Below are 11179 nucleotides of genomic sequence, written 5' to 3'. Positions count from 1 at the left end.
TAGCAGATCCTTTGACGAAAGGATTAGCTAGAGAGAAAGTCCATAACACTTCTAAAAGAATAGGACTATTGCCCTTACTGCGATGATCATTCATGATGGTAACCCGACCTAAATGACTGGAGATCCCAAGAACTAGGTTCAATGGATAATAACAAGTTATGAAGTGATATGAGATGAACATATTGTTATAAGTGAAAGCAACATGATTCCTGAAGTAACAAGAGGATGAGATATGGAAAAAATTCGTAATTCTTAATGAGATCTATACTCTATGTTGAGTGGAGTACCTAGGCTACAGGAGTACTCTTGATAGACTCACCTATGTGAATGTTAAAGTGGGGGCCGCTTCATATGAAATTTTGGGCAAAAAATTTTAGAGCGTTCACTATACCGAGATAGACGTGCATGACCTTTAACGCACGAACTTTATAGAATACACCTATGAAAAGGTTGTGTGTGGTTTGATGTCGGAGATAGAGTTCAAGACTTCGAGTCACTCTAGTAAAATCTGAATCTTACTCACTATGCAAAGGTTCAAGTTGTATGACACCTTTGTTTATGCACAATTTTATGAAATCCTCGAAAATCTTCTTTTCAAATTTCAAGTGGGGGATTGTTAGAACAAAGGAGAAAATGGACGAAAGTTTGAAAAAAAAGGCTTCAAGTCCCACATCGCTCAGGATAAATACTTGAATAGTGTTTCACTCCCTATATATAGAGAGCCCCTTTCTTCATTTTTTCTTGTCCCAGTTGAGAAGCATTTCCTCAACTTTTCTTTCTCCCTCCCATATTTCAGCCGATGCATTTTCGGCAAACTTCTCCCTCTTTCTTTCTGTCGCTCTAAAATTTCGGTTGGCTATAATAGTGACTTTTTAAGTCATATTTTCGGTTAGCTATAAGAGTGACTTTTCAAGCCATATTTTTGGTTGGCTATAAGAGTGACTTTTCGAGTCATATTTTCAGTTGGCTACAAGAGTGACTTTTCAAGTCATATTTTCAGTTGGCTATTAGAGTGACTTTTCAAGTCATATTTTCGGTTGGCTGTTAGAGTGACTTTTCAAGTCATATTTTCAGGTGGCTTTAGAGTGACTTTTCAAGTTATACAAGAGGGTGTAATTCTAGAAAGGTTCCCTTAGTGCAGTGGGAATCTTATACAGTGATATGGGCTGTTTTATCCTGGGACTTCGTGGTTGATAGTCTGCTTGCACAATTTTTGGCAGTGCCATGAAACGTCTTAAAGAAAGCGACATTGTCCGTGACTCAGTCAATAATTTTTTCGGTTTGCCATTAATTATTGTAACAACAAACACTTCTAATACAAATCAACAAGCGTTGCATATAACCAAGGTGTTAAAAGGACTTGTACATTTACATACTAATAAGAAAGGTTTTATATAAGAAGGCTCCAAAACTATTTTCTGTAAAATAACTAAATCTTTCGTCTTAATAACTCCAAACATAATTAATATAAAAATGACAGACAGAAAACTACATCCACCACAATACAATGATCACAATGTTTTAGAAACAATCTCTAGGGCTATTTTTTATAATTCTGATATTTTTTTCATTCTATTTTTATGTGGGTGAAGGCAGTATTCAAGGAATGCATTTTTTATTGTGCTAATGAGATTCTCAACCAAACTAAACACTAACATCAATTTCACAAAATAAAAATGCAACTTAGAAGGAGAGAAACAAAGGAAAACAGAAACTTATCTTGTCGAGAGGGTGTATGCAAAGTTCCAATAAAAGATGTATGATTCTTCATCAGACACAAAACATGTTGGCAAAGAGAGGAGGGGCAGAGGCAACAATTCCAGTAGAAATTGAAAAGAAAGAAAAATGAGAAACTTAAAAAAAGACAAAGGAAGAATAAAAAAAAAAGATGAAGGAAGAAATATGCTAGTGGAGATTTAGAACTGCCTCCAGAAGCCTCCACAATAAAAGATATATTATTCTGTCTTCTTGTGAAGTTAGTAAAATGAAAATAAAAGATTAAAAACATAACTATGATAGAAACACTTCTAATACAAATCAGCAATAAGAATGCTCCAAAACTATTTTCTACATAATAACTATGACAAGAAAGACAAACAACTACATCCACCACAATACAATGATCACAATGTTTTGGAAACAATCTCCCAGACTATTTTTTTTTAATTCTAATATTTTTTTTATTCTGTTTTCACGTGGTGGAGGCAGTATTGAAGGAATGTAATTTTACTGAGCTAATGAGATTCTAATAGAAATCAGCAATAAGAATGCTCCAAAATTATATTCTGCATAATAACTATGACAGGAAAGACAAACAAGTATATCCACCACAATGTAATGATCACAATCTTTTGGAAACAATCTCTCGAGCTATTTTTAGTTTTTTTTTTAACTCTTATCTATTTTTTATTCTGTTTTCATGTGGGTGGAGGCAGTATTGAAGGAATGCAATTTTTTACTGAGCTAATGAGATTCTCAACCGAACCAAACACTAACATCAATTTCACAAAATAAAAATGCATCTTAGAAAGGAGAGAAACAAAAGAAAACACAAACATATCTTGTCCAGTGGGTGCATGCGAAGCTCCTCCATGAGCTTGTTGTCGGTGTCCTCATGTTTCCCCGACAGTTTTCACTTCAGGTAAAGAAGAAGAACATAGAAATGAGAATGTAAAAGAGGGAGAGAAATGAGAAATAGACGGCATAATCCATTGAGATCCAAATTCAAATTTCAAAAACCTAAACTCAAGATGTAGTGGGAAAACAAACGAAATTCAAATTCAAAATTGTGCAGATTTCCGGTTTTCAAAAAATGTTATGTCTACAAAGACATGAAAAATGAAAGCAGATTTACATTGCTTTGGATGAAGAAAATTAACATTTATGTGAAAATACTCCTTCTGTGCTGCTGTAGGTGTATACAAATACAAATAAAACTTTTGGGCCATCCTCCTCAAAATTGATATTTGTGTGTTGTTGTTACTCTGTTACACAAAGTATGATAAGTTTGCAAATGAAGGCAGAATTTGAATGCAATTTTGTTTGTTTGTGCAATGGTGCATTTTAGCGTGAGACTGTGTTCCTGAAATCGCCAATTGTTTCAAAAATGTTATGTTGGATGTGGTTTGTTTGTAACTTTCTAGTTACTGCCTTAAGAAGCAATAGTTGCATTGTTTTTTTTCTTTAAATGCACCACATGTTGACACGTGTATATTTTTTTTTCCAAAAGGAGTAGTTTTTGGATCATCAAATGTTAGTATTATAGATATGAGATGACTTTTTGTAAGGTGTAAAACGTCTCAAATTCAATATCAATATCACTGAATTTTGACACTCTTTAAAAAAGGTCTTTATAATGAATCTTTTTGGGGTCTTGGTTAAGAAATTAAGAGAAAATATTTAACAGTAAAAATCATAGAAAAATATAAAAAAAAATAAACAATATAATTTTATACCTCTCAATAAAAATCATTCAACTTTTAGTTCTTTAATTAATAGTCTAAAGACACTGGTTAGCGATTTTCATAGTTAAGACTTATTTATATTATTTGAAAGTCTTAACTATATTATCATATGACTTCTTTTTCAAAAAAAAGTCTTTTGAAATATTTTAAATTCTTAATTAAATGTCAAAAGGATCTAACTTAATTGGTGGGTAACTTAATTGGTGGGTAAGGTCATGAATTATTATAAATCTTTTAACTTTATACAGACATTATATCTTAATATTATCAATTTAAGATATAATCTTTTGAATATTTTACTGAAGTGATTGATATATTGCATTTTCATGTTCTTCTTTTAAATTTTTTGGTTTCAAGGATTAATGTAATGGTGCAATTCACTCTTAGGGGTCAATATTGCTTTTACCCATTTATTATTATTATTGTTTGACTAAAACACAAACATTTTCTAAGTATCTACAGTTTTAAAATATTTTATTAAAAAATATATTGAAATAGTTATAGAAAGTAGCATAAAAGTTATTAAGAAAGAGAGATGGTAAAAATGAAAATGGAAGGTAGAAAGAGTGATAAACTAACTAAAGTAACTTATAACTTTTAAGCTGTTTAGTGAATACCTTAGTTTAGTCAAAGAAATTAGCTAAAAAGAAAGAAAAAAAGCTTATTTTTTTGTCTTAATTTTCTGACTAATTTAAAATTCATCTAAGAGTTAAGTAAAGTCTAACAAAAAATTATTTTCGTCAAGAATCAAATTCAATTAGTATCCTAAAAATTCTAGTTTATCTTCAGCACCATAATAAAATTAGCTTATTTAACGTCTCAAACATATTCTTTTTTTATGGAAATCTCAAACATATTCTTAAGTTATAGTTTTAAGCTAATCAAACATAGCCTTAAATTGAAGCTAGCTTAGTCGTTAGAAATGTGCGCACACACGATGGCTAAAACCAGCGTATGAAGCCATTTTGTTTAGTTAGCAGTCAAAGAAATAACTGCAGTGTTGTATTAATAATGACAACATTTAACTATAGATTAACTGGAAACTCTGTTTCTTTCGCTTAGCTTTTTGTAGCTATGAAGTAAGAGAGTCATCAAGTGAGGATTGAGGAAGACTTAAGATACAACTTCAAATGCTTCGATAACTAGGAAAAACGAAAATGCTCCTCATGGAATATAAATGCTCCTCTTGATTTATAATTTTCCAGTTTAATCCAGTTTATCTTTTGCATAAACGTAAAGTTAAGAAAAACAATTTTTTTTAAAAAAAAAGCTTCTTAAAATATTGGCCTCTTTTTAACAAAAAAAAAACTTTAAAGAAGATTTTAAAATCATAATAAAACAACTAGTCTAAAAAGCTTTTGACTTTTACTTATCTTTTTCCCTTCCAAATCAAATTTTGAAATTAAAAAACACACCACTCAAAAAACTTAACTTTAAGTTTAAGAAATTATAAAATTACCAAGCACTTATAATTTTAAATTTAAAACTCTAGTTTTTAACTTAAACTTTAGGTGGCTTTTAAGTTTTAAAAAAATCAAAGCAAACACTACTAAGTAATTAACCATTCTTATCAACAACTATGCAAATAGGATTACACAGTGTAGCAACAGGATATGAGAAGAGAGAAAAAGGAAAAGTGGCAGACAATCACACACATAACTACATATTTTTCATTCAATTTTTGTGTACATACTCAGATTTACATCTACTCCAAATTAGACCACCAAAACGTACACTTTACACCATGTACAAACCCAAGTTCACATCTACTCCAAACATTCTACTCAAAAGCACTATTTACTCTTTTGGACTTGATAATCTAAAAGGACTACTTGTTGCATTTACAACCTAGGTAACATGCTACTGAGCACAACAATTTACACTAAGTTATGTACATTGGTGTTTAAGCTTTCTACTGTAAAGTGTGAATTCCAAGCCCCTTTGCTGGGGGAGGAACATATACAATTTCTTTATCTTGCATACATACATTTCTGTTTGATTTGAAAGTAACACAATGAAAATGCTGAGAATGTACAAAGGAGGACTCAAGAATAAGATTTGATCAACTTAAAATTCTGAAAAGATCGAGCTTTGAAAAAATTTCCCAAGAGAAATCCAATTGTTGTTGGTTGAGGGGGCTTTGGTGAAAGATTAGAGTTATGCTTTACTTTCAGTACTTTGTCACCAATTTGTCTGCGAATTGAATCTATAATCTTGGGGTCAACTGGGTTACCGGTAACATCTGTGACATAAAAAGTATCTCTTGCCTTTCCTTCTTCGGTTGATATTTCTGCTCTTTTGATACATAAACTGTTTTCACGAAATGTTCTTGTGATATCTGAGAGGAGTCCTACGCGATCTTCTGTGCACAACTCCAGCCCCATTCCCTGTATCAAACATAATCTTAGCATACCGTTGAACAAAAAAGTAGTGAGGAGTATAGCTTCAAGCTGTGGATTGTTATCACACCTCAGATGCTCGCCTTTCAATTGCTGCTTCAAGACACTGCATGAGGCGTTCTCGCTCTGCCTCTGAACTTATGGGAAAGCCATCAACATGGCGAATATAAAATTCCTAGATGAGGGAGAAAAGGCTCAGTCAGAAAAATTCATGCAGAAAATTGTCCAAAAAGGGTCAGACCAATCCACGCTAACCAAATGAAAGTATAGATTTGATGCATCAATCAGCTTTTGTAATCATATAGAATCCATATAGTTCAAATGATCAAAATAGAGTAAATAGTATATGCACTGACAATGTAAAAAGTTTTTATACTGTTATCTAATAACAAACTATCATATATGATAAGATTGTTGACTTTTACAACAAATACCTTAAAAGTCATTCTAATTGGTGATTTCTAATTGATTGATTGATTGTGTAAAACGTTTATATTGACAATACAGAAAAATTAAACTCATGTTAATATTCAAGTTTAGATACAATAACAAGTACAGGCATACAAAACAAAAAAAAAGTTGAACCATGTAGCAAAAAACAGAAAGTTGGCTAACCTGAAAAGCTTCCATCCTTAATGTCTTGACAACACCATGAAAAACTACATACTGCATGTCAGTTAAAGTGCAAACAATATCGAATAACAACTTTGGTCGATCTTGTGCTCTCATGGTAACCACAGTGTAATCTTTCTCAACACAATCTCCGACAGTTACATGAGGGAGAGGGCGTTTATCTCTATCTCTAAGTTCCTCTTGTCCTGCTCTTTCAATCCTTTCATAGTCCCTGTCAGCAAACATAATCTGATGCAATCTTCTGTCCCTATTTGTAACACCATGGGGTGAAAGCGTTGTCCTTGCTGTCTTTGGATCATTACTCCCCCTAAGGACATTAGAAAGCAAATCCCTTATTGTAGAGAGGCGAGATGGATCCTTGATGGCACAGCCACTGGAATCATCCGTCACGTGAACTACGGCCGCAGCTCTAGTATTGTGTGTCCATATCTCAGCAGTCACCACATTACAGTGAAGGTCTGTGAGAACTGCACAGATTTCAGATAGTAAACCTGGCCGGTCTGTGCCGGTGAGTTCAATTACAGTGTGCTCTTCAGTAGGTACAACCCCTACAGACTCTCTCAATGAGGGTACAAAGCTGGGATTGTTTTCAAGTCTCTACAAAATAAAAATGAAAGAAAAAAAATATCAGAAAAGAAACAACAAATGACAAGCCTTATTGACTATCTACCATCAAGGAACTATATATTATTCACATGATGAGATTGAAAGATCACTTGAACAAACAAGACATTGATATCTTAATGGACCAAAATCAGGCATCACATCACCAGAATGGATAACTTACTACATGTGCAGCATGATATTTATTAAGATCAAATCTTCATAATTTCAAGACCCTTAAATTTCTTCAAGGATTTTATGTTGCTTTATCATCCTATGTTCACTACACTATTAAATAAATCAGTAAGACAGTGATAAAAACAAGTTTATCTATCATCTTTCAGCCCAAGCACTTCTAGCAGTGTGTACACCAGATGGATCTGGCAGGCTCATACAACCTTTGCTGGAAGAATAACGGAACCAACAGAATTTCGATAACTAAAAATAAATAAACAGTGAAATAAAAAGTGAACAATTAAGATTGAGCATGTTCTTCCATTCCACTTTGGAAAACGAGTTCATAGCTAGCTAGTTCAATCAGCAAGTAGAAAATAAGGTAAAAGGATGCTAAAGTTATTATCACTGTGTTATTAAAGAACCAAATTCAGATCAGCATACTCTAATACAAGTGTCCTGCTTACTTACCTGAGGATTTCTAGCAAAGAAGAAAAAGGGGCCAGGTGACCCTTCCATAAAGATGGAGAAACACAAATAAGCCTTAATTGAAGCATTTTATAAAATGCAAGCATACAAAACCCTACCCTCTGAATATAATCAATGACTTCCTTATCTCTGATCTTGTTTCCTTTATGATCAATCACATTAAACACTGAAAAAAATCAAGATTGATACTAGGATCAGAAGCATAGTTGATAATAATAATTATAATAATACTATTTTTAGTCTTTTCTCCCTTTTAGGTTTCCACTGATGAAGAGGAGAAAACTTACCATCCATGAACCACACCCCATCAGAGGAGATGTAGGCCTTTGTTATTACAAGGTTCATATCTGATATAACTTGGACAACATCGAGGAGAATCCCATGTTTGTTGACACTGTCAACCTGAAAAAATATTTAGATAATAAAAAAGTGGATAGCTGTATTTTGTTTCCAAAAAGAAAAAATCTACTCAGGAAACAATTTTGATTTTATATTAAAAAAGAAAAAAAATGCAACTAAGGAGTCAATAACATCAAATCATTAGAAAATTTGAAAGAAAAAAGAAAACGGGAAGAATCTTTCTTGTTGTCAACTCAATTTTGTGAACCAAAACAGAGGAAAACACCAGCTTTATGACATCAAATCATTAGAAAAAACTGAAAAAGAAGAAGAATCTTTCTAATTGTCAACTCAATTTTGTGAAACCTAGACAAAGGGGAAACACAAGTTTTACCTGAATAACAGTGGCGTTTTCACAGGCATTGTTGTCAATCACAACCCTGCATAGCAAGACGCTAGTTAAATAAAAAAACAATACCACTCTTATGCACATAATATACAGTACACACACAATAACTGAAACATGGAAATAATGATAATCACATCAAACCACCTGAAAAATCATACCGTAAACGGCTAATATAATTATGAACACATGTGAGGAAAAATTCAACATCTAAAGTTGACCAAATATAGTTTTCTTAAGGGAAAAAAACGGTTTTGGAAACATAGTATGCTAATTGTTACATGGGATACTAAACTGAAAAGTGAAGAGTGTACAAAAGAAGAATTAAGCAAGGAACTTCCCTATCAGTGGGAAAAACTGAAAGCACCAAGTTGCAAAAAAGAGGCTTAATTTTATGCCCCACTTGATTAAAACTTCCATAAACCAAAAAGAGTACTAATAAAATTGTGATGCCAACCAAATTTGGATAAGCAAAAAATAAAAGCTGTCCCCAAAAAACAAAAAAGAAAGAAGAAGGCAGAGTGTGAAACAAAAACAACTCACCTTGGTGGGTTCATCCTTCTAATAAGCTTGGCATATTCATCATCCATAATTTTTATATGTACAATATGAAGAGACCAAGTAATAAGCACACACAAACAAACACAGACCAAGGTGGTTATGTGTTGAGAAGGTTGAAGAAATTAAGGACAGGAACTGCTACAACAAACAGGAACAACTTCTTGAAGCTCAAAGGACCAGGGAGAGAGAGAACTAAAAGTGAAGTTGCACTAACTTCACTTTGAATCCGTAATTTAAATTATTTTGTTTGGGGTTTTAAAAGCATAGGCTGCTGAGAAGTGTGAAGGCCGCGAAAGAAACGGGGCCGTTGCGTGTGACGTGGCGCTTCGGGATTGGGAAGGGGTGGTTACGTGGTTCCATTCTCCGTACTAGCCGAGGGTGCGGTTTCCTCTGATTCCTGTGATGACGTCACTCCCGCCACCTCACTCACGAACTTGGTCCCTATTTTTCTCTATAAATAAATATACTTTTAATTAAGATATAGGGTAAGATTATTGTATTTTATGTTTATAAATTATAATCCTTTGAAAATTATATATAAAAATAGAAGTCAAATTTTTCTCTGTCGCTTTTCTGCTGCTCTCTTGTCTCTTTATATTTTCGTTTTTCTTTTTTGTTAAATACTAATGGAAACATACGTAAAAGTTGTAATGTTATTTATTTGCATTTTTATCGACTTAACTATTCATTTGATCTTTGTATTTATACATTTTTTTAATATTTTATTCTTTACACCTAAAAATTATTTAGTTTAATCTCTATATGATCAAATTCCTTACATTTTAGTCGCTACAATTTAATACAACCTAACCTTGCTAACAATGCACTAATGTGATTTTGTCATGACATTTATGTGGTGTTGATGTAACATTAACGTATTTGTATTTTATGTTTTAGTATTATACTTATAATATTTTAATGTTTAATTTGGTCCTACTTACATATTTTTTGGTTTTAATTCTTTGAGCAATTTATTGTATGTTTTAGTCTCTATTACATTGTTCCTCATTATTTACTTTTCTTTCTCTTCCTTATCAACACCTCTTCCTTTATATTAAGGGTTTTGCTTCTTTATCAACTACTTATCATTGTCCCTAAATCGGAGATCTCTAGGTTGTAGGATTTAGATGCAATTCTTGGACAAGACAAGGTAGAATGCAAGTAGCAATTTGTGTGGGAATTCCTAGCAATGGCAATGACTTGCTGCATGGTTTTAATGTTGTTGCATAAAACATTTGGAGATATACGATGTTTAAGGACCAAATGCTTGGAGATATACAATAAATCAAACCCTTGTTGCATCATTTTAATCTTGTTACGTCAAATGCTTTGGTATCGAGGCCATTACTATACAAGTAATTTCATATGTTTTAGTTCTTGACTCAACTTGATAAGAATTGACTTGGCTCAAAGCTCAATTTGAGTTTGATGCGAACATTTTTTTACTTGAACTTGACTCAATTCAAACTTGCAAACAATTCAATTTAGCTCATAAAATAGCTCAATTTATTTTACATACTTTATTTAAAACAAAAAATAAAATTAGTTAAAATTACTTTTTATATATATATATATAAAGTTAATTCATGAATCAATCAATTCGAATTATATATAGCTCAAGTTTAACTCATTTTTTTAATGAACTCAATTTTTAACTCAAGTCCAACTCATTTCGTTCAGAACTAAGTTCAATAAGTCAATTGTTGAATAAAGTATTGAACTAGGTTGGAGTTAGTTCAATTCATTGCTAGTCCTATGACTTTGTTAGCTTTAGGTTTGGCAACACTACCACAATTGAAACTAGCAATGTAAAATCGCTAGAATTATCTTATTATTGTTAAACTCTACAAAATTTGAAAACAAAAACACTTCTACCACATACTTCAGCTAGAGGCCACTTTTTTGTGGTTGAGCCTATGTGCTTACTTTTTTCTCTTCCCTTCCTTTTCCCCTTATTTCTCTTTCTCTCTCTATAGAAACCAAGCAACCTACAATGTTAGGTCTATATGGTCCAATGTTTCACAACTGGACGATCCATCCATACCCAATATTTTGATGATTACAAGATAAAAATTATTGATGGATTAATGGTTTATTCTTAAGTGAAATAG

General features: G+C 32.4%; 1 protein-coding gene across 1 annotated transcript; it reads right to left on the bottom strand.

Moving 5' to 3' along the window:
- Positions 1–5105: 5105 nt before the first annotated feature.
- On the bottom strand, positions 5106–9297 carry LOC114397957 (ACT domain-containing protein ACR6-like). The gene is made up of 7 exons (XM_028360045.1): positions 9051–9297; positions 8496–8541; positions 8050–8164; positions 7861–7928; positions 6479–7093; positions 5934–6038; positions 5106–5851 (listed from the first exon to the last, which is right to left on the bottom strand). Exons 1-7 carry the CDS (start codon positions 9095–9097, stop codon positions 5510–5512), a joined length of 1338 nt encoding a protein of 445 aa, XP_028215846.1. The 5' UTR covers positions 9098–9297; the 3' UTR covers positions 5106–5509.
- Between the last annotated feature and the right edge of the window lie 1882 nt (positions 9298–11179).

Source organism: Glycine soja, chromosome 19, assembly GCF_004193775.1.
Source record: "Glycine soja cultivar W05 chromosome 19, ASM419377v2, whole genome shotgun sequence".
NCBI lineage: Eukaryota > Viridiplantae > Streptophyta > Magnoliopsida > Fabales > Fabaceae > Glycine > Glycine soja.
This window is presented reverse-complemented; position numbering and strand designations above follow the sequence as displayed.

Excerpts from the sequence above, each read along its gene's own strand:
- LOC114397957 (XM_028360045.1), bottom strand. The coding sequence starts at position 9,097 with ATGGATGATGAATATGCCAAGCTTATTAGAAGGATGAACCCACCAAG. Across the intron at positions 7,929-8,049 it reads TGGGGTGTGGTTCATGGATG|TGTTTAATGTGATTGATCAT; the intron begins GTAAGTTTTCTC and ends GATTTTTTTCAG. Across the intron at positions 5,852-5,933 it reads TTGAAAGGCGAGCATCTGAG|GGAATGGGGCTGGAGTTGTG; the intron begins GTGTGATAACAA and ends TGTTTGATACAG.